The sequence below is a fragment of the Oncorhynchus clarkii genome, chromosome 5, assembly GCF_045791955.1.
Source record: "Oncorhynchus clarkii lewisi isolate Uvic-CL-2024 chromosome 5, UVic_Ocla_1.0, whole genome shotgun sequence".
Lineage (NCBI taxonomy): Eukaryota > Metazoa > Chordata > Actinopteri > Salmoniformes > Salmonidae > Oncorhynchus > Oncorhynchus clarkii.
In genome coordinates this window covers 35,301,723-35,329,320 of record NC_092151.1, presented here as the reverse complement: position 1 = coordinate 35,329,320, position 27,598 = coordinate 35,301,723, and the positions used below count along the sequence as shown (strand labels likewise).

At 42.0% G+C, this 27,598-nt stretch overlaps 1 protein-coding gene across 4 annotated transcripts; it reads right to left on the bottom strand.

Annotated features, from left to right (window-relative positions):
* Window positions 1-1,270: 1,270 nt before the first annotated feature.
* LOC139408704 (signal peptide peptidase-like 3) lies at window positions 1,271-24,767 on the bottom strand. 4 transcript variants are annotated; one of them, XM_071152937.1, is made up of 11 exons: window positions 24,210-24,767; window positions 11,083-11,160; window positions 10,758-10,867; window positions 10,424-10,543; window positions 9,692-9,770; window positions 9,320-9,432; window positions 8,799-8,905; window positions 7,195-7,358; window positions 6,787-6,974; window positions 5,834-5,943; window positions 1,271-3,565 (listed from the first exon to the last, which is right to left on the bottom strand). In XM_071152937.1, the coding sequence occupies exons 1-11, from the start codon at window positions 24,233-24,235 to the stop codon at window positions 3,494-3,496; spliced, it is 1,167 nt and encodes a 388-aa protein (XP_071009038.1). In that variant the 5' UTR covers window positions 24,236-24,767; the 3' UTR covers window positions 1,271-3,493. The 4 variants fall into 4 exon arrangements, with proteins under 4 accessions (XP_071009038.1, XP_071009040.1, XP_071009037.1 ...); XM_071152939.1 differs by having other exon boundaries at window positions 10,776-10,867; XM_071152936.1 differs by having other exon boundaries at window positions 9,320-9,435; window positions 24,210-24,694.
* Between the last annotated feature and the right edge of the window lie 2,831 nt (window positions 24,768-27,598).

The window sequence follows — 27,598 nt, the reverse complement described above, 5'->3', positions numbered from 1 at the left end:
AATATATGTGTCTTCTGGTAATTCAACATGTTTTCACGGTCCCACCCTACTGCATATTCAGATCCTGGCCAAATTCATCTGCGGACAGATTTTGAATAGACAAAATGCATCATCTTAATTCCCACTTTCCTATTTAGGTAGACAAGAGTAACCGGACCAGAGGTGGTGACTCAGCGGTTTTGCCACCCATCGGCACGCTGGTCCAGTGGCCTTTCACACTGTGCTCTATAGAAATCCCTGACTCAGCATCTTTGGTGCGACAGAGGCAGCCATTTTCCCACAGAAGCTAAAAAGGCTCCTCCATGCTAGAGCTTCCATCAATCCTTTGACGTTCTCTGGTGGACCTCATCTAGAGCATGGAAAACAGAGTATAAAAGCATCGTTAGAACATAGAATGATGCTCCCCAGGGGTAAAACACAGGTAACATACTGTACCTTACAGCTTCTTAAATGGGTAGCCTTTCAGATCATGGGATGCATATGAAACACCTGACAGCCCAACACCACACCTCTTTCAACATACAGATCAGTGGATCCCAACCAGGGGTACTTAAGACTCATGAGACCATAGGCTTACTGGTAAAATACACAAGAGGGGTACTCTCGGCAGAGCAAACTTCAGTAGGTGGTACAGTAACCGAAAAATGTTGAGAACCACTGACAGACCATACAGTGCTTTAAAACCAAGCAGCAGACACTTTCAGCAGTGTTCAAACTAAGAATCAGTATTGTTTTAGGGTTTAGAAATAAAGGGCAAAAGCATCTAATAGGATCCCACAAGATAATTTGTGGGATCCTAAGTAAATTCTTTGAAGAATACCATATGCATAATTCACATGCAGTGTGGATGAGGAAGCTATTCATATCAGGCTTGCTCAAGTCTAGTTTCATTTTCAACCGACCTCAAGCATCTGACTTGGACAGTGTCGCCATCAAGTGGTATATTTTGGAAATATAGTATCTTCCCATGACAATAGCATTTTGCTCATATTTCATGAAAACATATTTCAACATCTATTCCTTATTAAAAAACAGAATATTCTGAATATAAACTACCAGTAACATTGGCCTCATCACACAGAGTATGGCTGAATTTATCAAACATTATCCCCTGATAATGTAGCAAGTGTGAAAGTAATCTATCGAAAGAGCTCAACTTCCTACCAGAGTAGCTGATACAGAACCAATACCAGTGTAAGTTGAACAATGAGTCTGACTCGGATATGACCCCAACGTAAGCCTGTAGAAAAACAGCCGTACACAGGAGCCGTACAGCTAGAGTCATGTTTATTTACAGCAGAATCCTGACAAGGGGGAGAGGAACAGGGAGGGGGATTAAGACAAAATATTTTAGATTCAGCTCATCAAGGTCCATGTTTCACTAAACAGTTCTTACTTTATTCAACTTCTTGTATACAGAATCCATTCAGCTGTAATGTCAATGCACCAAAGAGCTAGAGCCCTTTGCTGCAAGGGAGGAGAGGAAAGAAAGGTAGAAAATGGAACTAAACCTACAGCACTAAGAAAAAAATAAAAATACAAAGGGGATAAAAAGAAAGATCTTCCATAAAAAATGAAAACATCAATTTTTTTCTTCAATTATTTATCACCATGATCGGCATTGTTTTTTTATTTTATTTTCTTTGCCAAGTCCATAAAGAGGCAGAGGGGAGCTCATTTTTTTGTAGTTACATGAAGTCCATGATGTTTAGGCCGTCTGACGTTGGTCTGTCCCACAGCCAGATAATGTCCAGGTAATGATCAGCCAGCGTGAAGTCAGGGCTAAACGAGTCTCAAATCTGCCAGCTAGCCTGTTGGGTCAGAACTGTTCAGAGTCCTCCAGACACCTGGCCTTTGTCCATGTAACTTTCCTCTGTGCAGCCTTGCTGGCAAAGCTCAGTGCCTTGGTTTTGGCCAGCATAGAGTTTGCGCTGTTGATGCAGTCTGAGGAATGACACACACTGTACACTTGACATGCAAGGCCAGAGAACCAACATAAAAATACAAAATAAACAGGTAAAGAAAACCCAAGACAAACTGCATGTTCCATTCAAGTCTCCCTCTGATTCTCTCGCTCTCACACATACATACTTTAATTCCAATATCGTTGAAGCTATGATCTAACTGACAAGCACCTCAAACCGTGGGAGGGATACTAAACCTTTGACAGTAAAAACTAGCTATGGGTTAGATTGAACCTCTCAGGGTCCATTGATTACAATCCTTTATTAATCTGAATCCCTCAGGGGCGTAGAGATTCTCTCTCAAGGTCCATTAGACATTATGGAGGTAATGCTATATGATCACACACACACACACACACACACCTCCAGGTACAGCCATGACATGTCAAGGGTTATCTAGGGGTTTCCCATGGTCCATTCATTTACTCGTAAGAAGAAATGTGTACACAAGGAAACCTCCCCTAGTGTGACTATCCTTCCAGAACAAAGCTGTGATCCAAGTCAGAGATTTGTCACTCCACAAGCCGAGTCATTGTCGATGTCTTTATACCTGTGCTGGATCTAAAACATTATTCAATTTTTCATAATGTAATAACACAATCTCTCATTCTATACTCTCTCACTCACACACCCAAACAACATGACACCCAAATGTGTGTGTACACATATTTACAAAGAGAGATGCATCCCCATCAATAGCAGGGACACATTCACAATTTATAATGCATCATTTCTGTATATGCCAAGAATAAAATATTTTCTAAATAAAATACATGTTTCTGTGATGGGGCAGCGAATGATAGAAGGTGGGAGATTGTTAGAGGGGGAGGAAGGTTGAGGGTGTAGAGGAAAGAGAAGTGTTCAGGGGACAGGAGGGGGGAGATGGATGGCAGAGACAGAGGGAGGGAGACTGATGAACCATTCCTTCTCTTTCTCCCCCATCAGCTGCTGGTCCTGTGCACTGATGTCATTGTCCTGCGTAGTGGCAGCAGCAGCTCTGCCTACTCTCTGTGGTTCATACCAAATCATTCCAGAATAATAATTACAAGATTTGCAATGACGAAGACCCAGTCACGTCCCACAACCAGTAATCCATATAAGGGGAGACCTGGCCTTGGAGTCCGGCAGAGTCAGTCAGATACATAAATGGGAAGGGATGGAGGGGCGGTACGGCAGTAAGTCAGAGAGAGAGACCAAGAGCAAAAGGAGAGCGTGAGAGGCCTAGCAAAATGGAATGGGTCATGGGAAGGGAGAGGGAAAATAAGGAAAGGATAGAAAAGGTGGGAATATAGAGAGGGAAGGAAAGAAGGTCAGGAAGTGAGAGAGGAGGGAGATTAAGAATAAGAAAAAGGAAGCAAAGGGGAGTCGTCCGGCAATGAGGTCCACACACTGGTGTCCATATGAGAGGTCTGCTGCTCAGAGGATGGGTGGAAAGAATGAACGAGTGATGAGGCCGAGGCCTCTCTTCAGTGCACACTCTCCCTCTTCTCTCATGGTCCACCCCACGCTGGCTGTGTTCCCAGGGTGCATCATACCTCCAGGAAGCGGGAGCTGCTGGCCTTGGTGTGGAAAGGCTCTGACCACATGCGCCGCAGGTCTCCCTGTAGGACACACCAGGGTTAGATTTTTATTTAACTAGGCAGGTCAGTTAAGAACAAATTCTTATTACAATGACGGACGGCCTACCCCGGGCCAAACACGGACAACGCTGGAACAATTGTGCACCACCTTAAAGGACTCCCAATCATGGCCGGATGTGATGTAGCCTGAATTCGAACCAAGTACTGCAGTGACGCCTCTTGCACTGAGATGCAGTGTCTGAGACCACCACACCACTCAGGAGCCCAAGTGATTCCCTTTAACTACCACACTATCGAATACAAATACCCACCAAGATGTGATATAGCCAAAATATTATATCATGGTATTAAAAAATAATAAGACGGTATTTTAGTTTTTGAATTATAAAAGGTCTACATTTGCCTTAAGAGTAGTGAGTGTTCCTAGGGTAGCAACACATACATTCTAAGTGACTTCAATTAGTCTTTTTCCATTCTGATTGTTTTATACTGTTCAACTTCAACCAAAACACATTTCAGCACTTTCATAATTTATGCATTTCCTGCACTCAAATTGCAGTGGTGGAAAAAGTACCAAATTGTCATACTTGAGTAATAAAGATACGTTAATAGAAAATTACTCAAGTAAAAGTGAGTCACCCAGTAAAATACAACTTGAATAAAAAGTCTAAAAGTATGTGGGTTTTAAATATACTTAAGTATCAAAAGTAAAAGTATAAATCACTTCAAATTCCTTATATTAAGCAAACCTGATGGCACCACTTGCTTGTTTTTTTAATTTACGGATAGCCAGGGGCACACTCCAACACACAGACATCATTTATCAACAAAGCATGTGTGTTTAGTGAGTCTTCCAGATCAGAGGCAGTTGATGACCAGGGATGTTCTCTTGATAAGTGCGTGAATTGGACCATTTCTGTCCTGCTAAGCATTCAAAATGTAATGAATAAATTGTAGATGTTAGGGGAAATGTATGGAGTAAAAAGTACAGTATTTTCTTTAGGAATGTAGTGAAGTAAATCAAATAAGTAGTACTTTAAAGTATTTTTATTAAGTACTTTACACCACTGCTCAATTGAGATAATTTACACACTGCCACGTAGGGATGCAGGATATGGGCAAATAATCTTGGGCTTCTTTTTAACAAAATGTTGCAATTGCGATTTGACTTGTGAATTAGAGCAAAACTGTTGGAATCATGGAAATATGACTATTCTAATTCTATAGTTAGAATATAATAGTGGGCATTTTGAAAACAGTGTTGTTTGAGATGAAAACAAATGAAAATGCCAGGTTGGAGTTATTCTGACAGGGTAGGAACTGAAGTGTTGATAAGTGTTTCCTAGTGGACCCTATAAGCTTTGGCTATATTGCAGGTTCTCTTAGCTACTTCATGTAGCTAACATGAATATGCAAAGCAAAAATCTCTTTGATTTAGAAGATACTGTTGCAAACATGCCGATTTAGGCCTACACCGTCACTGATATTATCATGCTGTATTAGCTAGCTACATTTGCTCTTACTCAGTACATTTATTTGCTAGCTAGCTATTAACATTAGCGTCTCACGAGATTTAGGGCAACTTGCTAAGACAAACTAGCTGTTTGCTGATGTAAGAAACAAACTAAGTGTCATTATAGAACGCTAGTGGATTTATATTAAGAAGCAAAGTGAAAACAGCATTGTCCTCATCAACATTGTTCCATGTGCTGCATTGACCTTTCAGACTGAACTCAAGTGTCTTGTGGTTGAGGCACATCAAATGCGCTCCTTGAGTGACAGGGGACATGGCTAGGTCTGTGTGGAAAGTGGCACGGAGATAAAGAGTGGAGAGATGACTCAAGTAGGGAAGTAAAACTATCAAAATGTACATTACACATGGCGTATCACATTTAACAAACCAAACATTCAAATATCGGTATAGAAGGTAAAGTAAAGTTTTTTTTTTGCAATTTTTATTTGATTTTTTGTGTGTGATGGCATTACATCCAGCTGTTTTTATCTACACAGCAGACAGTTAACTGGAAATGCACCGTAGCAGGCAATTGCATCCATTTTCTATGACAACTTTCTAAATGTCGACAAAAAAAAACTCTTTACAAGTTAATGGAAACATAGCTTCTGACTGTCAGCATTCAGTCAAAACACATCTACACAAGCTTTGAGTCCTATAAAATGATTCCCCAGCAGTACTGCTATTTTGTCTGACCTCTTAACTTACATAAATGACTGAAGCCATCACATTATCCCCCACCGCTCCCCCTTTTCCAGAAACCACCCCATATGTACCTTCAGGTAGGCCATGGTGAGCAGAGGCAGCAAGGTGAAGGGTACCAGGTAGAGCAGGGCAGGCTGAGCCGCGCGGTGGATTCTGGAGGCCACAGTGGCAGTCAGCAGGCCTGGAAGAAGCGGCGACAGGTCTGAAATACTCATACTATGAAGTTTAAGGTAGACTAAGCAATATGACATCATTGTGTACAGAGAGGCTTCCCTGTACTGCATACACAATACAACTAAATTCAAATCAGCCAAGAATGACACTAATGTTGTTTAATTCTCTAAGCATGAAGTCGCCTCCCTTTATATGTTGTCATATGGCTGACTATTGCCACTAGTCTAGTTAACCAGACAATAGCACGCTCTACTAACTGGGTTCAACAAGTCAGAATGTGGTTCTGTTACGTCAGGGCTGCCCAACTCTGTTCCTGCAGAGCTACCGTCCTGTTTGTTCCAACCCTAATCTAGCACACCCGATTCTAATAATTAAAAGGTAGACTTTGGGCACAAAAAAAAAGTCTAACTCTGCCCCCTTCTCAATTTTCAAACAGAAATCGGTTGTGCCTTCGGTGATTCATCGTTGTGTTACTCTGATCTTGTGCGCTGTGACCGACGTAGTTAGTTTGCTAGCTAAGCTAGCCAGTAACTCCTCCAGTGTGTCATGACATCATTTCACAGGATTTGTTTTTGGACAGAAGCTGTAGAGATCAGTAACAAATGGCACTTCTGTAGCCAAATATCTTATTCATCTTTGTTTTTCAATATTAAAATGACCTGGTATGATGGTAAAATCAGTTATACAGTTTTAAAGACGTTATTTCTGCACCCAAAGTCGACCTTTAACTTGGTTAATAGGCTGAATCAGGTTAGTTACCTACTGGAGGGTAAGCTTTCCAGGGACAGATTTGGGCAGCCTCATTCTACACGATGGTCCCCCCCACATCCATCTCTCACCCTGTCCTTACCCACAAAGTATCCTATGAGAGTGCAGTGGAAGTAGGAGACGCGACCCATGCGTCCGGGCGTGCCTGGTCCCCCCGCCTCCCCGCTGGCCTGCTTCTTGTAGTTGTCGTAGCGCAGCACGAAGCACAGCAGCAGCCCCGGCATCACTATGTCCCCGATCCCGAGCATGGAGAAGTGACTGCCTGTGGAACTGGAGGGAGAGAGGGATGAGATATAGGGAGAAGAGGGAGGGAAAACACAGACAACCAAAACATGGTGAAAGGCAGGATGCAAAGAGGGTAATAAGGAGACAGCAGGAGGGGACAAAGCAGGACAGCGTGGGAGGAAATGCAAGTGTGAGTTTCAGAGCTCATAAGAACAGCTGTAGTGAATGCAGCTGGAGGTTTAAACATAGATCCACTCTGTGGTACCTGGGGAAGACCAGTTTGCCCGGCAGGGACAATCGGGGTACGTCGCGGCCCATCCCAGGGCCCAGGTGGAGCTTCCTGGACAGCACGTCTAAGGGGTTGTCAGCCGGCTGGGTGGCCACCTTCACCATCACGTTGCTGTTGAAGATGTAGGCCGAGAAGAACACCTGCAGGGCAGACAGAGGAGTCATCTCCGGTGGCTCAAGCGATCCTTGGAAAATAGCCATGTTTGTTGTTCTGTCTTTGACATGTAGTCTAACCACGATAAAGGGGATAGATGGCATTGTAGGCTCCACCATGGTGTACAGCGGAAAAACAGCTACTGTCCTGTTAGCGTGGAAATATCTGTCTATCTATGGTGTGCTGCTCTGTCCACCTCAAGAAACCTGAAAGAGCGGCACTTGCTGTACCTTAGGTCTTCACACGTTTAGTAAGCTGCTTTGACAGTGGCCGAATCTCAAACCGAACATTTGTCCCCTAAGCCCTTTATTGGATTGGCCCTTGTGTTCGATAGTAAACGCTCTAGTCTGCAGGTTTAGGGGCAAAAATAGAATTGAGACGATACAAACTCAATGTCACGACTGCCATAATTTGAAATCCAGTTGCAAGCATAGTCTCCTGCGACTTGTCTTGTAGCATGACTCAATATGAAACATGGGCAGACACGCTTACTCTGATAGATGGTGAGAGTTGTAAAAACTCTGTAGCTACTCATGACCAAAATATGTGCAAGTATATTGGTTGCAAGTGACTTCATGAGCCAATTTAGCTGGTTGTAGCCTGTCTGATGTTAGCTAGCTTCACTAACAAACAGGGTTGGAATGGAATTCAAGCAAATGTTAGGCAAGGATTTTAAGCACCACTGCACAAGTAAACAGCGTGTAGTTCGGATGGGACTTATTTATGATAGTTGGACAGCTTGCTGATGAAGTTCTTGACCTATACTTAGCATTCCATACTTCATTTACCAAAGCACCAATCGCTATATTGTAATTGAGTCAGCTGAACCCTGTGAGCGCGATACTGCACTGACTCGGAGAAGAACAGACAGTTGCTGCTTCATTAAAACGTGTTTGTTGTGACAAAATAATGTTCCTTAGTGTTGCACTAGCTGGTCAGCTTTGACATGGACTGACTGGCCCAGGCTTAGCAAGAGAATGGACAGGTTTTCGTGCACATTATCAAATGTCATAAATACTGCGTCTTCAAGCACTGAACTCCTTAGCTAGATTTAAAATTGTGTGACTAAGACATTGGCAAAAACGTCAAAAATAATAATGTTATTAGGTAACGTGCTGAGATTCATGGGAAGGAATTGCTGCTGAGGGCACTGAGTCAGCAGAGGATGCCACTCGATAAAGAGGTTTCCGAAGGGTTCAGTGGAGGTCTCAATGGCTCGACAAACTAGAGTTTGAGATGGACTCGATTGATTCGTGAACGCACACGTTGAGTGATCGAGTGCTCAAAGTATTACGTTTGAGATTCAGCCATGGTCTACAGCTGGGGTCCTTTTTTTTTGGTGTCTGATGACTCATGGCCCTGCCTGTGTTTTAGTGGTTGTATTTGGGTCAGCTGGGTGGAGGGAGAGATGGGAGCAGCCATCTTACCCAGAACACATCATAGATAAGCAGCCCTGATAGCAGCAGGCAAGACACCTTCAGACTGGGTAGCCGTACAAAGGCTATCATGGCCACACACAGCCCCATGGCCAGAGCTGAGGAGAGAGAGAGAATATCAGACATATAAACGCACAGCGCTGAGAGACGGAGAAGAGAGACAGCGCTGAGAGACAGAGGAGAGAGACAGCGCTGAGAGAAGGAGGAGACAGCACTGAGAGAAGGAGGAGAAAGACAGCGCTGAGAGAGACAGCGCTGAGAGAAGGAGGAGAGAGAGCGCTGAGAGGAGGAGAGAGACAACGCTGAGAGAAGGAGACACAGCGCTGAGAGAAGGAGACACAGCGCTGAGAGAGACAGGAATAGCAGACAAACACACAGCTCAAAAAAAACTTGGAATGGAGCTCATAGAGACATGAGATTAGAGAGAAACTAAAGGCAAACCTTACAATGGCAAGACAACCCCCCCCCCACAACACACACAAACACAAGGCAGTCATGACACACTGACATACCGTCCATGAGCAGCCAGTGTCCAGTGAGCACCCAGATCAGCACCAGCATGACAGAGAGGGAGAAGGAGAGGAGCTCAGCCAGAGTGAAGCGCCCACAGCAACCAAACGAGATCCTACAGGGGGGCAGAGAGAGAGAAATGGTTTATACACACTGGACAAAACACAATCACTTCTCACTGGAAAATACATCACCTCGTCGATATGTACGGGGTCAAAATATGCTCAACACACCCAAACACAGGGGTTCAGGTTGAAGAATTCAGATTAAGCTGAAAAATCTAAGGCCAGATGCTTCACATTGTCAAACATAAAAAGGGGAATTTAAGACCTGTCACATTATTGGTTGTAATGCCTCTCAGCCTCTCAGCTTACTTGTTTTGTGGTGAGCAGGGCCTGGTCAAGTACTGGCACATTGGCAACAGGAGGAACGCAAACGCAATTGTCGCAAGAACTGAAGAGGAACAACAAAGGAAGATCGATAAGAGAACGAGAAAGAAATAGCAGCAAGACAGTTTGTTGTTTCGTTCCATTGGTTTCAGTCAGTTTATCAGAGTCAATCATTGTCATCATAAGAATTAGTTGGGCGGTAGGTATCCAGATTGTCATACAGTCTCTGTACCCTAAAGGGGTATACAGTATTACTGAATGTGGACACTAGGGGCACTACTTAATAAAAACATTTGAATGTCTCCGCTGTAACCAAGAAGCTTGATCTTGACATCTAGCCATTTAGCTAGCAAGTAAGCAAACCAAATGCATAGCTGGAGCCCTGAGCTGGCTATAATTTGACACATCTTAGACTTAACTTATAGTTTATAAGCAGTGGCATAGCACGCAGCCCCCCCGAAAACAATATTGAAAACCATACCGGCGGTATTTCGGAATATACCATTTATACCGTATACCGGGGTATTGCCCAAGCCTAATAAGAATTATGCTGAGAAAATGTTTCTGTTAAATCAATGCACCATATGACACCATCAATATAACACCATGCTCTAAGGATATAAATACATGTCAGCTTGCCTTCAGACAAAAGATGGGCAAGAAACTGCTCTGTGACATTAAGGCGCGTGTCTGTGTGGCGCGTGACGGGTCAGGTACCTGCGGTGCAAATGGTGAAGACCACCTGGACAGAGTCGAAGAAGAAGAACATGACGAGCAGAGACACGGAGGCTCCTATGGGCAGGAACAGAGCCTGTGTGGAGTCTATGGTCTGAATACCTACAACACACAACACATGCACAAGTGAGAATGCTCAAACACACAGGGATTGAGAAAGACAAATCACACAGGCAGAGACAGGCATTTCTGCATGTGCTGTGTCTACAGCCTGTGTAACAGCAAACCAACCAACCACAAAATATACGGAATCCACGGTATGACGACTTCCAACTTATTAAAAAAAAACACACGCTCTGTATGTCTTATGTCTCACCAAATATGTGAGACTCACTGTTGTTTGTGTTGCCATTGTTGAAGGTCCCATTCGGGACAGGGTTACCATCCTTATCTTTTTCCTGGTTCTCACAGTCCATGTTTAATGATCTGCACAGGGAGAGATGGAGGGAAAGGTGGAGAGAGGTTGACTATCTGAAATAAGATCAAGCTTCTCTCACATTGCTATTGTCAAAGACTTGTTTTACAATGACTGGATAGCTCATAGGCGCTCAATGTAATGGAAGTAACATGATAAAGATGAGACCCACAGTGACCAGTGTTGGCCTATCTGTGATGGAAGAGGGTTGACAGGGTAGACTGACCTGAAGCTGCCATAGACTATGAGGAGGATGGAGATGAGGAAGGTGGACACCTGGCTGGAGTCGACCAGGGAGTATGCCCTATAGACAGAGAGAGAGAGAGAGAGAGATTTTAGATTCCATTTCCTCCACAGAAAAGGTCTAAGTCTGACCCGAAGGGCTGTTTTTATGCACTTCGCAACACGGTGTGCCTGGATACAGCCTTTAGCATTGGTATTTTGGCAATATAACACAAACATCCGAGGTGCCTTATTGCTATTATAAAAATGGGTTAGCAACTTAGAGCAGTAAAAAGGAAAATGTCTTAAGGTCTGATATACCACAGCATTCAGGGCTCAACCCACCCAGTATATAATAGAGTAACCCATACTATAGCTTCAGTGTTGCATATGTCAACAAAGCTTGACCTTGGTCAGTTGTGTCATAAGACTATAATGAACATATTATTGAAGAGTATATTCTCATTTGGAACCCTGGTATTCATAATCCCTTTGGTCAAACCTTAAAATAAGTCCCTTGACACCAAATCAATACATTCCCTTTGCTTCAGCAAGGAGAAAGGAACCTAAAAAAGAAAAAGGAGCGCGACATACTAGTTGCTATTTATACTCGTGTTCCTAACAGCTGTTTGTTTTTGGTTTGGAGGACTGAATGAAAGTCTTTGAAAATACACAATCAAAGAAGAAAACCGCAGCCTAACCCTTACTGGCATTAATCTAATGTACGTGTGTGTTTGTCTTGTTCTAGCCACATTTATTTATGCAATTCTTTGTGCACCAAACAAGTTGAAAGTAAACGTACAGATGGGGTGGGATTACCAGGGACCTCACGCGATAGTACTACAATACATAGGTGCCCGTATGTATTGCAATTTGATACTGTTTCACAACAGACCAGTAGTGTGCGTTTCATTGAATCTTAATAGGGACACTGGCTATTCAATTGGGAAGGCTGTAGAAATAGCACAGGAAACATGTCAGTGTTCCAGACCATTACGACAGCTGACTAACAGAAAGGATGGTGGACCATCTGTGGCACGAGAGCTGCAGCAGAGACACATTTATGGATTTAACATTCTAAACCCACTAATCTGCAGCTTTAACCTTATCTGCCAGACATGGCCGGCTGACAACTTCTGGTTTCCTAGAGATACTCCTCGGTAGTAGCAGCTTGAGCGTGCCTAAAAAGCACATACACAAGCTAAAAATGATCAAAAATACACAGGGTTACAAATCCGAGGAGTGCATAAATAAACAGAGAGAAAACAAACAGATAGCTGTTCAAATGGGATATAGACTGCCTACATTCATCTCAGCTTTGGGTACTGGGCCATGCTGATGGAAGGCTGAGAGAGAAATCCTGACCGATCAGGTATCTGGCACAGTAAACCTTACCCTACATGTGCTACCAGCTGTAATCAAATCTGTTTGTTTACATTAAAAGGTGTGGATGTGCCCGGCGCCATGACCTCAGTGTTGTATGCCCATGGCAGGCTAATTATCACTGGTAAAGTTGTAGATCAACTAATAGGTGTCCCAGAGGGGGAGAGAGAGAGTCAGTGGAAGACATGTGTTCCAGTTCCTGAGATTTAAAAAAAAATGTCACACTGGCAGGGCTCTACAAGTACAACCATTTTACTTGCTTTTGTGCCTAAATATTTTGCTGTGCAACTTGGAATTTGTATTTAGGAACATCAATGCACCTAGAAAAACTAAAGAAGTCCATCTTTAATATCTCAAATATTTTTAATTGTGCTCCTTAAATGTATTTGTGCACCTACATTTTTCAACCTAGGCACACACACGGACGGTCCTTGTAAAAAGAAATTTGGCGTAGAGCACTGACAGGTTCATCTCTGGGGGGGTAAATAAGAGCATAATGGTTACACTGTGCAACCCTGCCTTCAGAGGTGCAGGTTTGACCCCTGACCCGTCTCATGTCCCTCTGTAGCCAGCCCCGAGTGAGAAATGTATTCTGGGGTTAAGAGGACACAGCCCCAAAATAAATAACAGTATTCATTCTTCATAACTATGCATCCCATGGAGTGCAGTCATATGGCAGGCACTCTAAATTACACCCCTGGATAAGTGTTAGGAAACGCATGATGAAACGGCATAAATCATACGTACTTATGAGCTGTGAAGCGTAAACTCGCAAGGTAACACGCCAATCACTACCATAGAAAATCACAGGGCAAACTAAAAGCTAATGGATTACCCTGTTGACAAACAAACATTCTCCCAAACACGCTGGAGAGAAATGTTCCTTCGCCCGTCAATGGGCCTGACAGACCTCTCCTTTACAAACCAGGAGATGCAAAATCCAATTCTTTCATAAAATATTCAGATGCAGAGGGGATCTACATCACCACACACTAGAGATGACCTCATTTAGTTGACTGGACAATTGTTTGGTCGATAGGCAGTTGGTCGACCAAGATTTTGTCAAGCAGTCAAAATCTATACTTAAAAAAATAATATATATATATATATATATATATATATATAAAATGGCACACGAGACACCTGTCTGAATCAGCTCCTGTTTGAGTGGACTAATCCATTGGAGGCCGCAGGGATTGCACACCAGTAGTAGGCCTACATTTACAGTTCATTTCTAGAATCTCTAATCTACCATGTTTGTTGGGTTACGGTAATTATGTTACTGCATTCAAAATATAATTACAGTCTTACCGTTCTCATGGTAGGGGTGGACATGACATTTGCAGAGGGCACAACCAATGTTACACTTGTGAGAAACAGGTTTTGGTTTATTTCATTCCATTTATGAGTGGTCATGCTCGGAGCCGGTGGAAACAATTTTTTTATTTTTAGATAGACCTACCTGATTCCTTGCGCCAATAGCTAGTTTCCCGTGCCAGTGAGCTCCTGAGGGCCCAGAATATTTTAAACAATGTTGTAAAGTTTGCTAGCACTAGCTTCAGATGGGACCAAGTTGATACAATGTTTCAAGTTCCTTAAAGACAGGCCATGCTTAGCCAATTTGATTTTCAGGATATATATATTATATATATTTTTTTCTTATTTTTCTTATTTTTTCTTCAAAATCTGGATATTGTCTACCTGCAGGCTACACGGTTTTTATTTATTAGCTTTATGTAGGCTATTTTTACATATTGGCAATAGGAGTTACTACGGGGACCCATGCCAAATCTTCTCAGTTTCCTGAGGGGGAAAGGTGTTGTTGTGCCCTCTTAAATGACTGTCTTGGTGCACTTGAACCATGATAGTTTGTTGGTGATGTGGACACCAAGGAACTTGAAGCTCTCAACCTGCTCCACTACAGCCTGTCGATGTTAATGGGGGCCTGTGCGGCCCTCCTTTTCCTGTAGTCCACAATCAGCACCTTTGTCTTGCTCACATTGCGGGAGAGGTTGTTGTCCTGGTACCACACAGCCAGGTCTCAGAAGCTTCTAAAGCTATGACATCATTTTCTGGAATTTCCAAGCTGTTTAAAGGCAGTCAACGATGTAAACTTCTGACCCACTGGAATTGTGATACAGTGAATAAGTGAAATAATCTGTTTAAACAACAGTTGGAAAAATTACTTGTGTCATGCACAAAGTAGATGTCCTAACCGACTTGCCAAAACTATAGTTTGTTAACAAGAAATGTGTGGAGATGTTGAAAAACAAGTTTTAAATGACTTCAACCTAAGTGTATGTAAACTTCGACTTCAACTGTAAACGGGAAAAATTGACGTTTTAAAATTGACCAATCGATTGGTCGAAAGAACCGACGACTCTCGGTCTACTAAGATTTTTTGGGGTCGGGGAGAGCACTACTACTCACCACCTTCAAAGCGAAATACATATAGATAGAAATTAAGACGTCTTAGCTGCATAACTACTCAAACGTCTACTTGCCGTTGGTCTAAGCAAGACTTCACGGAGGTTGCCAACATTGTGTTTTGCGGAAGTAGACAAACGCCACAACCCTCATCCAGCGCCGTGCAATCAATGAAAGGCAATAGCGAAAAAGTGCCGGTTGCATTACAATGTTCAGTCTAATCCTACTGCAGAGGTCTTATGTCTTTAGATACAGCTAGCCTACTTAACATCCAGGAGATATGGCAAGACATTTGGCTGTGCAAGTATTCAATTATGTATGTTAATGTACATAAAAATGGTTTTAATTGAAAAAAATAAAACATACATGAGCGTGTATATTTTCATAAGGCATTCGCTGTAGTCCTATAAGCTTAAAGTCAGTCATTTTAGAGAATCCTGTTAGTCTTTACTAATGGAATTGGGCTGATATTTTGGCACCATAGTCATCCTTTCCTGGTAGAAAGCCAGGCCATGAGTTCATATAAAAAGGATTGTAGTTACGACTAGCGTACACTGTTGATTTATTGGTCGACCGATATTAGCCTTTCACCGAGTCACTTCACAAAAATATAAAACGCAATAATTGCAATGATTTTACAGAGTTAGTTCATATAAGGAAATCAGTCAATTTAAATTAATTAATTAGGCCCTAATCTATTGACTTCACATGACATGGGTGGGCCCGGGAGGGTATAAGCCTACCCACTGGGAAGCCAGACCAAGCCAAACAGAATGAGTTTAATCCAACAAGTGCTTTATTAGAGTCAGAAGTCGTCCTCAGCACACCTTCCCCCGACGATCCCGCAGGCGAAGAAGCTGGATGTGGAGGTCCTGGGCTGGTGTGGTTACACGTGGTCTGCGGTTGTGAGGCCAGTTGGACATACGGCCAAATTCTCTAAAACAACGTTGGAGGCCGCTTATGGTAGAGAAATTAACATTCAATTATCTTGCAACAGCTCTGGTGGACATTCCTGCAGTCAACATGCCAATTGCACGCTCCCTCAAAACTTGAGACATCTGTGGCATTGTGTTGTGTGCCAAAACGGCACATTGTAGAGTGCCCTTTTATTATCCACAGCGAACCTCTAATGATCACGCTGTTTAACTAGCTTCTTGATATGCCACACCGGTCAAGTGGATGGATCATCTTGGCAAAGGAGAAATGCTCACTAAATGCAGATGTAAACAACGCTGTGCACAAAATGACAGAAATAAGCTTTTATTTTGGCTCATGAAACACGTGACCGTCGCTTTTATATTTGTGTATCTGCGTTTAATCCACTGAAAAGGACCGATATACTGTCGTGGCCAAAAGTTGAGAATGACACAAATATTAATTTTCAAAGTCTGCTGACTCAGTTTGTATGATGGCAATTTGCATATACTGCAGAATGTTATGAAAAGTGATCAGATGAATTGCGATTAATTGCAAAGTCCCTCTTTGCCATGCAAATGAACTGAATCCTCCCAAAACATTTCCACTGCATTTCAGCCCTACCAGAAAAGGACCAGCTGACATCATGTCAGTGATTCTCTTGTTAACACAGGTGTGAGTGTTGACGAGGACAAGCCTGGAGATCACTCGGTCATGCTCATTGAGTTCGAATAACAGACTAAGCTTCAAAAGGAGGGTGGTGCTTGGAATCATTGTTCTTCCTCTGTCAGCCATGGTTACCTGCAAGGAAACACGTGCCGTCATCATTGCTTTGCACAAAAAAGGCTTCACAGGCAAGGATATTGCTGCCAGTAAGATTGCACCTAAATCAACCATTTATAGGATCATCAAGAACTTCAAGGAGAGCGGTTCAATTGTTGTGAAGAAGGCTTCAGGGCGCCCAAGAAAGTCCAGCAAGCGCCAGGACCGTCTCCTAAAGTTGATTCAGCTGCGGGATCGGGGAACCACCAGTACAGAGCTTGCTCAGGAATGGCAGCAGGAAGGTGTGAGTGCATCTGCACGTACAGTGAGGCGAAGACTTTTGGAGGATGGCCTGGTGTTAAGGGCAGCAAAGAAGCCACTTCTCTCCAGGAAAAACATCAGGGACAGACTGACATTCTGCAAAAGGTACAGGGATTGGATTGCTGAGGTAAAGTAATTTTCTCTGATGAATCTCCTTTCTAATTGTTTGGGGCATCCGGAAAGCATCCTGAGAAAAAAGCTTGTCCGTTGTAAAGCATCCTGAGACCATTCATGTGTGGGGTTGCTTCTCAGCCAAGGGAGTGGCTCACTCACAATTTTGCCTAAGAACACAGCCATAAATAAAGAATGGTACCAACACATCCTCCGAGAGCAACTTCTCCCAACCATCCAGGAACAGTTTGGTGACAAACAATGCCTTTTCTAGCATGATGGAACACCTTGCCATAAGGCAAAAGTGATAACCAAGTGGCCCGGGGAACAAAACATCAATATTTTGGGTCCATGGCCAGGAAACTCCCCAGACTAGAGGTCAACCGATTAATCGGAATGGCCGATTAATTAGGGCCGATTAAGTTTTCATAATCAGAAATCTGTATTTTTGGGCACCGATTTGCCCATTTTTTAAAAATGTATATACCTTTTTAAGAACACATTCTTTTTTTCAATGACTGCCTAGGAACGATGGGTTAACTTGTTATGGCTGCAATCCCCCTGTCGGGATAAGTGTCATCAACAACCGCTGAATAGCATAGCGCTACATTCAATAAATATTACTACAAATATTTATATTCAAGTGCAATATAGGAAAACACAGCTTAGCCTTTTGTTAATCCACCTGTCGTGCCAGATTTTGAAATTATGCTTTACAGCGAATGCAATCCAAGCGTTGGTGTAAGTTTATCGATCGCACGACAAAACATTAAGTACACTTAGCATCAGGAAGCTTGGTCACGAAAATCAGAAAAGCAATCAAACTAATCGTTTACCTTTGATGGTCTTCTGATGTTTTCACTCACGAGACTGTTACACAACAAATGTTCCTTTTGTTCCATAAAGATTATTTTTATATCCAAAATACCTCCGTTTGTTTGTCGCGTTTTCAGAAATCCACAGGAAAGAGCGGTCACGACAACGCAGACAAATTCCAAATAGTTTCCATAATGTCCACAGAAACATGTCAAACGATTTTTATAATCAATCCTCAGGTTGTTTTTAAAATATATAATCGATAATATATCAACCGCAAATGTCTTTCACAGTAGGAGAGGGAAAAGCAATATCAATCCAAACTCTGTTGCGCGAGCAAAACTCATGTGACCACTTGACGCAATGTTATTGTTCTGGCTCATTTTTCAAAATAAAAGCCTGAAACTATGTCTGAAGACTTGACACCTTGCGGTGGAACATGGAATTTTCAAAATAGAAGCCACTTCCTGTTTTGATTTTCCTCAGGGTTTCGCCTGCTATATCAATTCTGTTATACTCAGACAATATTTTGACAGTTTGAAACTTTAGTGTTTTCTATCCAATACTAATAATATGCATATATTAGCAACTGAGAAGCTGGCCATTTACAATGGGCACCTTTTCATCCATGCTATTCAATACTGCCCCTGCAGCCATAAAAACTTAACTGCCTTGATCAGGGGCAGAATGACAGATTTTCACCATGTCAGCCCGGGGGATCCAATCTTGCAACCTTACCGTTAACTAGTCCAACGCAATAACGACCTGCCTCTTTCTCGTTGTGGAGACTGCCTGTTACGCGAATGCAGTAAGCCAAGGTAAGTTGCTAGCTAGCATTAAACTTATCGTTTTTTATAAGATCAATCATAATCACTAGTTAACTACACATGGTTGATGATATTACTAGATATTATCTAGCGTGTCCTGCCTTGCATATAATCTGACTGAGCATACAAGTATCTAAGTATCTGACTGAGCGGTGGTAGGCAGAAGCAGGCGCGTAAACATTCATTCAAACAGCACTTTCGTGCGTTTTGCCAGCAGCTCTTCGTTGTGCGTCAAGCATTGCACTGTTTATGACTTCAAGCCTAACTCCCGAGATGAGGCTGGTGTAACCGAAGTGAAATGGCTAGCTAGTTAGCGCGCGCTAATAGCGTTTCTAACATCACTCGCTCTGAGTTTTCTAGTAATTGTTCCCCTTGTTCTGCATGGGTAACGCTGCTTCGATGGTGGCTGTTGTCGTTGTGTTCCTGGTTCGAGCCCAGGGAGGAGCAAGGAGAGGTACTTTGCATGGCTATAAGCCCCATCTTGCCTTGCGCTACAGTAAGACTGGACAACAGAGGTATCACCTGGCCAACGCAACTACACAAGTTACATACGAGTGAACTACCACAGAGTTACTGACAAACTGTTACTTCTTCTACGGTGACTGCAAAGTAGATAGAAACCAAAAATGTGCACTGGCCATATACTGTGACACAAAGTGTCATGTTAGGGTGTTGGGTGTCGTGACAAACAAAGAACATTCAAATCTGTGGTAACATCAATGTTACAGCGCTTTAGTGAAGCCATCGAAATCTGGTGTGGTATATTTGCTCTTTTTGAAGGGCATTCCTCAAGCACTGTCATTCAAATGTTTTATGAGACACTAAAAAGCTTAGCAAGTCACAAAGTAGCTACTTAGGTCCAAATACACATTTTGCCACCCATTTCCACGACAAGTTCTAGCTAGCTAGCCAGCTAACTTGCTGTGCGAGAGTACTTTGAATTTAGAGAATTATATTTTCCCTTTCATTTTACAGTCGTTTGACAGACACACTTACCCAGAGCAATTAGGGTTAAGTGCTTTGCTCTCGGGCACATTGGCAGATTTATCACCTAGATGGCGCTGGGATTCAAACCAGCGACCTTCCAGTTACTGCCCAATGCTCTTAACCGCTAGGCTTCCTGCCGCCAGAATTCAGCGGCTACTGCCCTACAACAACAAAAAAATAAGATGAAAACACAACTAAATACCAATACATTGAAATGGTGTACTGTGTCGTTGTTTTCCAGCTGGTTAGCATGAGGCAGCTCATTCTTCAGAGCCTAGACAATTTATTTGCTGGAATCAGTGCAGTTAATCCTCCTTTTTACAAAAGTAACAGTTTTTACATTAAAAAAATTGCAGTGGTTACATGAATGTTCTTTCCTGAAATCATCTTTGAGTATCTTCGTGGGGCTGTTTTAAGCACAAAAAAGTTTGTTCTAGTTTTTTTATTTATTTTTATTATAATTTTATTTTATTATTATTATTATTATTATTTTTTTTTTATTTTTTTTATTTTTTTTTAAATCGGCAGATATCGCTCATCTGTTCATATTTCCACTAAAATCAGGGTTGGATTCAAAAATCCCATATCGGTCGGGCTCTACTCTATTCATGCGCTCTGCCAAACAGGAATCGCCAGGCCCGATATGCCGCACTTGTAATTAGTTTGAGAAAAAGCGGTAATCTCCTATCCATTTCATTCATTCAGTAATACAGAAATAACTGGAGCCGTCTATCAGGGGAGGGAGCGGCGTCATGTAGTTTACTGTTGAAACGGGATAAAAAAGGTCAATGCTACGCCTCGTTAGTGGTATTATGGTCCAGCCAGTCCCAGAAAAGACGTGTTCCTAAAGTCTGCATACAGACTTACTGAGATGCATTTTTCCTCATAGGGCTCACAACAGTGACGCACGCCTTCCGCACAAACCACAGCTCTCGCTCTTTACCCTGAACAAAAATATAAAACGCAACGTGTAGTGTTGATCCCATGTTTTATGAGCTGAAATAAAAGATCCCCAAAATGTTCCATCCCTGTTAATGACCATTTGTCCTATGCCAAGAGAATCAAGCCACCTGACAGGTGTGGCATATCAAGAAGCGGATTAAACAGCTAGATTACACAGGTGCACCTTGTGCTGGGGACAATAAAAGGCCACTAAAATGTGCAGTTGTCTCACAGGACAATGCCACAGATGTCTCAAGTTGAGGGAGAACGCATCTTGCATGCTGACTGCAGTAATGTCCACCAGAGCTTTTGCCAGAGAATTGAATGTTAATTTCTCTACCATAAGCCACCTCCAACGTCATGTTTTAGAGAATTTGTCGGGACCTCCAAATCGGTCTCACAACCACAGACCACGTGCATGGCGTCGTGTGGACGAGAGGTCTGCTGATGTCAACGTGCCCCATGGTTGCGGTGGGGTTATGGTATGGGCATGCATAAACTATGGACAACAAACAATTGCATTTTATCAATGGCAATTTGAATGTACGTGACGAGATCCTGAGGCACATTCCTCTGCCATCACCTCATGTTTCAGCATGATAATGCACGCCCCATACACAATTCCTGGAAGCTGAATATGTCCCAGTCCTTCCAGTGGCTGCATACTCAGACATGCCACCCATTGAGCACGTTTGGAATGCTCTGAATCGACGTGTACGACAGCATGTTCCAGTTGCCGCCAATATCCAGCAACTTCACACAGCCATTAAAGAGGAGTGGGATAACAATCAACAGCCTGGTCCACTCTACGCAAAGGAGATGTGTCACGCTGCATGATGCAAATGGTGGTCACACCAGATACATGGCCCTACCTTTTTATTTTTTAAAGGTATTTGAAACCAACCGAGGTATATCTGTATTCTCAGTCATTTGAAATCCATAGATTAGGGCCTAATTAATTTATTTAAATTGACTGATTTCCTTATAGGAACTGTATCTCAGTAAAATCTTAGAAATTGCTGCATATTGTCTTTATAATTTTGTTCATTATATATAGCATTTGTATAACATTATAAAAAGCATGCTGGTCTATATCCCTAACAGAGCTGTAAAACACCATTAACAGGCACCTTCTGTACCAGCCACCGTAGGCTTGCATTCAAATGAGAAAGGGGTAGCCTGGCCTTCTCTGTTGCCAGTCTTGGATTTAACTCGGATCAAATTAAATAATTATTGTTTTAAGAGAACGGTATACATTTCCAGACAGTGCTTGGACATTTATAAACAAATATAAAATCCTCACTGAAGTCAAAGTAATGGATTGTATTAAGTAAAAAATGATATACAGCAAGTAAACTGGTCAAGTTGTCCCTCAATTCTGCTCACATGGATGAGATGGGCTAAATAAATGGAACATTTAAAAATAAAATACAATCCTGGAATGTTGAGGGCTGGACAGAAGCCCAAGGGCCAGAAGACTTCCTTGTTTGGGAGAAACAAGGCTTCTATAACACAATTCCAAAACCGTACACCATCAAGCCAAAGGCATGCATGCTTTGGCCACTGAGGACTCAGCCACCAAGCGACAGAGGACAAGGATTAGTTTCTCAAAACATGTCGCTATAGCAAATGACTATTGACCATTCTGATTGACCCACAAAAATGAGAGCTGGTTCGAAATTACATCGTTATTCATGGTAGCCCTACATGAGGAAAACAATCAGAATCTCTCAAATGTCTGCATACAGAGCATTTTTGTAGGATATTACACCAACATTTGTGATAGACAGAAAACCAAGAGAACACCTCATGACACTGTCAATGCTGAGGCTGTTGTAATAAATTACAGCATGTTGGTAGAATTGTTACATTTCATTAGGTAGTTGCCACCAATTAGGCAATGTAACAATTTCAATGTAACAATGCTTCCTTATAGGTCTTACAAAACAGGCATGTCTTGTTACAGATGGGCATGGTAAAATATTGTGCCTATGTCTGGCCTCATGCGCTTCACTAGAGGGAAATCTGAGTGAGACCATGTCCCAGGACAGTAGGTGCAGCTAGAGAATTGCCAAACTCTGGTTAAAAACAACTCGTATTCAATCTACTCAGAAGGGTTGCAATTTAATTAAGTGGTACGTTATCTTAACTTCAAATCACATCATTTTATTAGTCACATGCGCCTAATACAACAGGTGTTGTTCACTTTACAGTGAAATACTTACTTATGAGCCCCTAACCAACAATGCAGTTTTTTTTAATAAAAAAAATACAAATAAGAAATAAGTAATTATGACATATGTTTTTGTAACCAAGACACAGAACATACCTTTTAAAAGATAGAACAGTCAAAATATTAATTAGGCTGACCATGTGTGTTGCTTATTATAACCACATAACATAATGGCTCTGGCATTACAGTTTTTTAGTTCTACTAAACCTGGGGGCGGGGTGTCACTATTTTCCAAACATTGGTCACCAGGAGCGGCATACTTATTCAAAAATACACTTGGTCTTAGTGGCATAACCTAAATGGTTGCCTCCACATCAATACATACTACTAGTCATTTTTAGACGTCACAAAATTAGACTTCAATAATTCCATGATCTGCAGCACAAGACTTCAATTAAAACACCTAAACAAATTGTAGACAAATGACCTGATCTCCAATTGTGAACAAGAGAGACATGACATGGACTGGACTGTATCAGTCAGCCCAATAAATTACTATACCGGTCTGAATGGCATCTATCGCTATCATAATTTTTTTTTAATGTAGGCAATGTACAAATTAGTTAGCTATCATTATGGCACATGTAACTAACTAGTGATTGCTAACTAGCTAGCTAACAATGATGCGGGAAGATACACCCAGATCTATAAAGACAATGCCTTATTTAGCTAGCTAGCTACTATTTAGGACAATCAATATTACCTAGCTAAATGAGTTGGTGAACTAGCTAAATGAGTTAGCTGTGTTGAATAGCTAGCAAGTCAGCTGCGCACTTAACTGCTAACAAAATAAAAATGGATGGCACAACGTCCCTATCTATTCATCTGACGCGATACAACACCGGGCGTGGTATAAATAACGTTATCACAATGACATTTCATGAATTAAGGTGAGCTTTTCTGGCTAGCAAGCGTAAACGGTCTGGCTAACGTTAGTTACGATAAGCTCCCTTTGTGTGCAACTGGCTACGAGAGGTAGCAATAAGCTATTTATTTTAACAAATATTGTCGAGGGGCTTAAACTAATTAAATAATATGAAGTAGGTATGAGTTGGCGAACCAACATTAGCTAGCAATAACCTTGCGCATTCGTCGAGCTTAAACACAGTTCTGAATCAACAGTAACGCCACCATGGATACGGGAGTCTGAGCTAACTTGCGGCTAGCTGGCTAGTTAACCCCGTTCACGCTAGCCTACTGTAACTTGGACCGTAGCAAGCTAACGTTTAGTTCACTAACACAATTTGAAGATGGCCATCTCATTCTAACTAAGCGAAAATAGCGGCTGATTCATGTAGGAACGAAATATGTTGCTGTATCTATGTGAATTGCAGCGTACAAATGGCATAACTACACCAATCAATTCAGTGTGGTTAGCCAGCTCGCGCAATGCCTATGCGTACTCACCAAGAAGAGTAGCCTTGTTCCGCCATGTCGCCGACGACAACAGTGTAGTGGTGGGTTCCGCGACTGTAGAGATTCGTGTCCCTGTGGCAAAACGGTAGGACCTGGTGGACACAATTGCCGCCTTTACTTCAAGATGGGTCTTTTTAACAGTCACTATTTGATAACAACATGGCGATGTACACCAGCCCCCAGACCTGCTAGCAAACACCAGCCGACTAGCTTCCAATCGAATTACAATGATGGTTTGCTAGGTGGCCAAGACAAAGCACGCCGAGAAAAAAAACTCTATATTTCATCAGTTTTGCGAGTGTCCTGCCGTCTCACTGCCCCCAAGCAGGCCCGAGTCTCAACGGATCCTATACTCGCTGTAAATCCATATTTAGGGGTGTTTTCTTGCGTCTATATTCAGATATTCCTTAAGTCTGCACCCTCGGCTGTAATGGAAGCCGCGCAGATAGCTTTATTTTCTATGGCGAGAGAGTCACAGGCACGCGCAATATCGCCCTTGCAAGAGAGGTTTACACAAGTACCTGTGTGAAGCTAACCACAATAAAGACTAGCCACAATAGTGGAATTTTCGGTTCGACTTCAAAATAAAAGCTCCCCATTGATTCAAATAGTGGAATCATGCCATCTTTGGACTAGATAATGCTAATGAAGAAGGTCGGAATGTTGTTATATAAATTTAACAAAATACAATAATTTGTTAATTTGACACAAAAAAATAATCTGTGGATATATTAGAAGTATATGCACTGTCCAGCCTAAGCTATGGATGTTGCACCCATGAAATGAGGTATCATCCTACTCAGTAACACTCACAGAACACAACTGTGTAGAGTTTCCACAAATATTATTATTGTGGGACTCTAAAAACCAGTGCGAAATGAGCCACATTAACCATTCAGCCTTTATTATATACATATTGAACATTCATATTGGACTGGACAGCCTAAACTAGATGTGCACCCATGTAATGGGTGACACCCACAGAACACAATTGTGAAGAGTTTCCATAAATATTGTACAGCCTTACCTATGGATCTCTGGAAAATAGTTTATTTAAATAAATGCTGATTAAAACATTATTTATGTTGCAATTTGTCATTATTGGGTATCTTAAATGCTGTCACCAAGTAGGCTGATACTCCATTTCATGGACCCAAGATCCATAGTTAAGGCTGTATATTGCAATATGAATGTTCAATTGAAAGTATGTTGACTGGTGAGCTTAATGTGGCTCATTTCACACTGGTTTCAAAGTCCTGCAATAAGTGCTAAGATGGTAATATTTGTGGAAACTCTTCACAGTTGTGTTCTATGGCTGTCACTGAGTAGGCTGATACCCCATTTCACGGGTGCAACATCCGTAACTTATTAAGCTGTATTTACTGTATTTTATTAGGATCCCCAATTAGCTTCTGCCAAGGCAACAAAACACAACAAATATAATACATAAAATAGATTATATACAGTGGCTTGCAAAAGTATTCACCCCTTGGCATTTTTCCTATTTTGTTGCCATACAATCTGGAATTAAAATAGATTTTGGGGGGGTTGTATCATTTGATTTACACAACATGCCTACCACTTTGAAGATGCAAAATATTTTTTATTGTGAAACAAACCAGAAATAAGACAAAAAAACAGAACTTGAGCATGCATAACTATTCACCCCCCAAAAGTCAATACTTTGTAGAGCCACCTTTTACAGCAATTACAGCTGCAAGTCTCTTGTGGTATGTCTCTATAAACTTGGCACATCTAGCCACTGGGATTTTTTCCCGTTCTTCAAGGCAAAACTGCTCCTGCTCCTTCAAGTTGAATGGGTTCCGCTGGTATACAGCAATCTTTAAGTCATACCACAGAATCTCAATTGAATTGAGGTCTGGGCTTTGACTAGGCCATTCCAAGACATTTAAATGTTTCCCCTTAAACCACTCAAGTGTTGCTTTAGCAGTATGCTTAGGGTCATTGTCCTGCTGGAAGATGAACCTCCGTCCCAGTCTCAAATCTCTGGAAGACTGAAACAGGTTTCCCTCAAGAATTTCTCTGTATTTAGCGCCATCCATCATTCCTTCAATTCTGACCAGTTTGCCAGTCCCTGCCAATGAAAAACATTTCTACAGCATGATTCTGCCACCATCATGCTTCACTGTGGGGTGTTCTCGGGGTGATGAGAGGTGTTGGGTTTGCACCATACATTGCGTTTTCCTTGATGGCCAAAACGCTAAATGTTTGTCTCATCTGAGCAGAGTACCTTCTTCCATATGTTTGGGGAGTCTCCCACATGCCTTTTGGTGAACACCGAACATGTTTGCTTATTTTCTTCATTAAGCAATGACTTTTTTATGGCCACACTAGCATAAAGCCCAGCTCTGTGGATTGTAGGCTTAAAGTGGTCCTATGGACAGATACTCCAATCTCCGCTGTGGAACTTTGCAGCTCCTTCAGGGTTATCTTTGGTCTCTTTGTTGCCCCTCTGATTAATGCCCTCCTTGCCTGGTCCGTGAGTTTTGGTGGACGGCCCTCTCTTGGCAGGTTTGTTGTGGTGCCATATTCGTTCCATGTTTTAATAATGGATTTAATGGTGCTCAGTGGGATGTTCAAAGTTTCAGATATTTTTTTCTAACCCAACCCTGATCTGTACTTCTCCCCCACTTTGTCCCTGACCTGTTTGGAGAGCTCCTTGGTCTTCATTGTGCCCCTTGCTTAGTGGCGTTGCAGACTCTGGGGCCTTTCAGAACCGGTGTATATATACTGAGATCATGTGACAGATCATGTGACACTTAGATTGCACATAGGTGGACTTTATTTAACGAATTATGTGACTTCTGAAGGTAATTGGTTGCACCATATCTTATTTAGGGGCTTTCATAGCAACGGGGGGAATACATATGCACGCACCACTTTTCCGTGTAAATATATATATATTTTTTTTAAACAAGTAATTTTAAAAATTTCACTTCACCAATTTGGACTATTTTGTGTATGCCCATTACATGAAATCCAAATAAAAATCAATTTAAATGACAGGTTGGAATGCAGCAAAATAGGAAAAATGCCAAGGGGGATGAATACTTTTGCAAGGCACTGTACATAGACACACATGCTTTATTCAAGATCAGTGGAATGTCATTGGTAAAACCGGAAAACAATAATTGCCCAAGCCAGCCGCTCTGCGGTACACCACACTCAACCTTATTTGCATTAGAGAGGCTTCCATTAAATAAAACCTCCTGTCTTCTATTAAATAGGTAACTCTCAATACATGATAAGGCAGAGGATGTAAATTCACATCAGGTTTTCAGCAATAGGTTATGATCAATGATATCAAAATCTGCGCTGAGGTCTAACAAAACAGCTCCCACAATCTTCTTATTGTACAT

What these genes read in the sequence shown, in the direction of transcription:
- LOC139408704 (XM_071152936.1), bottom strand. Translation starts at nt 24,235, where the DNA reads ATGGCGGAACAAGGCTACTCTTCTTG. An exon ending in CAGTGAGTCTCACATATTTG is followed by an intron (nt 10,544 to 10,757) that starts GTGAGACATAAG and finishes TGTGTGTTGTAG; the next exon opens with GTATTCAGACCATAGACTCC. An exon ending in TCACCATGGCCTACCTGAAG is followed by an intron (nt 3,566 to 5,833) that starts GTACATATGGGG and finishes TGTGTCCTACAG; the next exon opens with GGAGACCTGCGGCGCATGTG.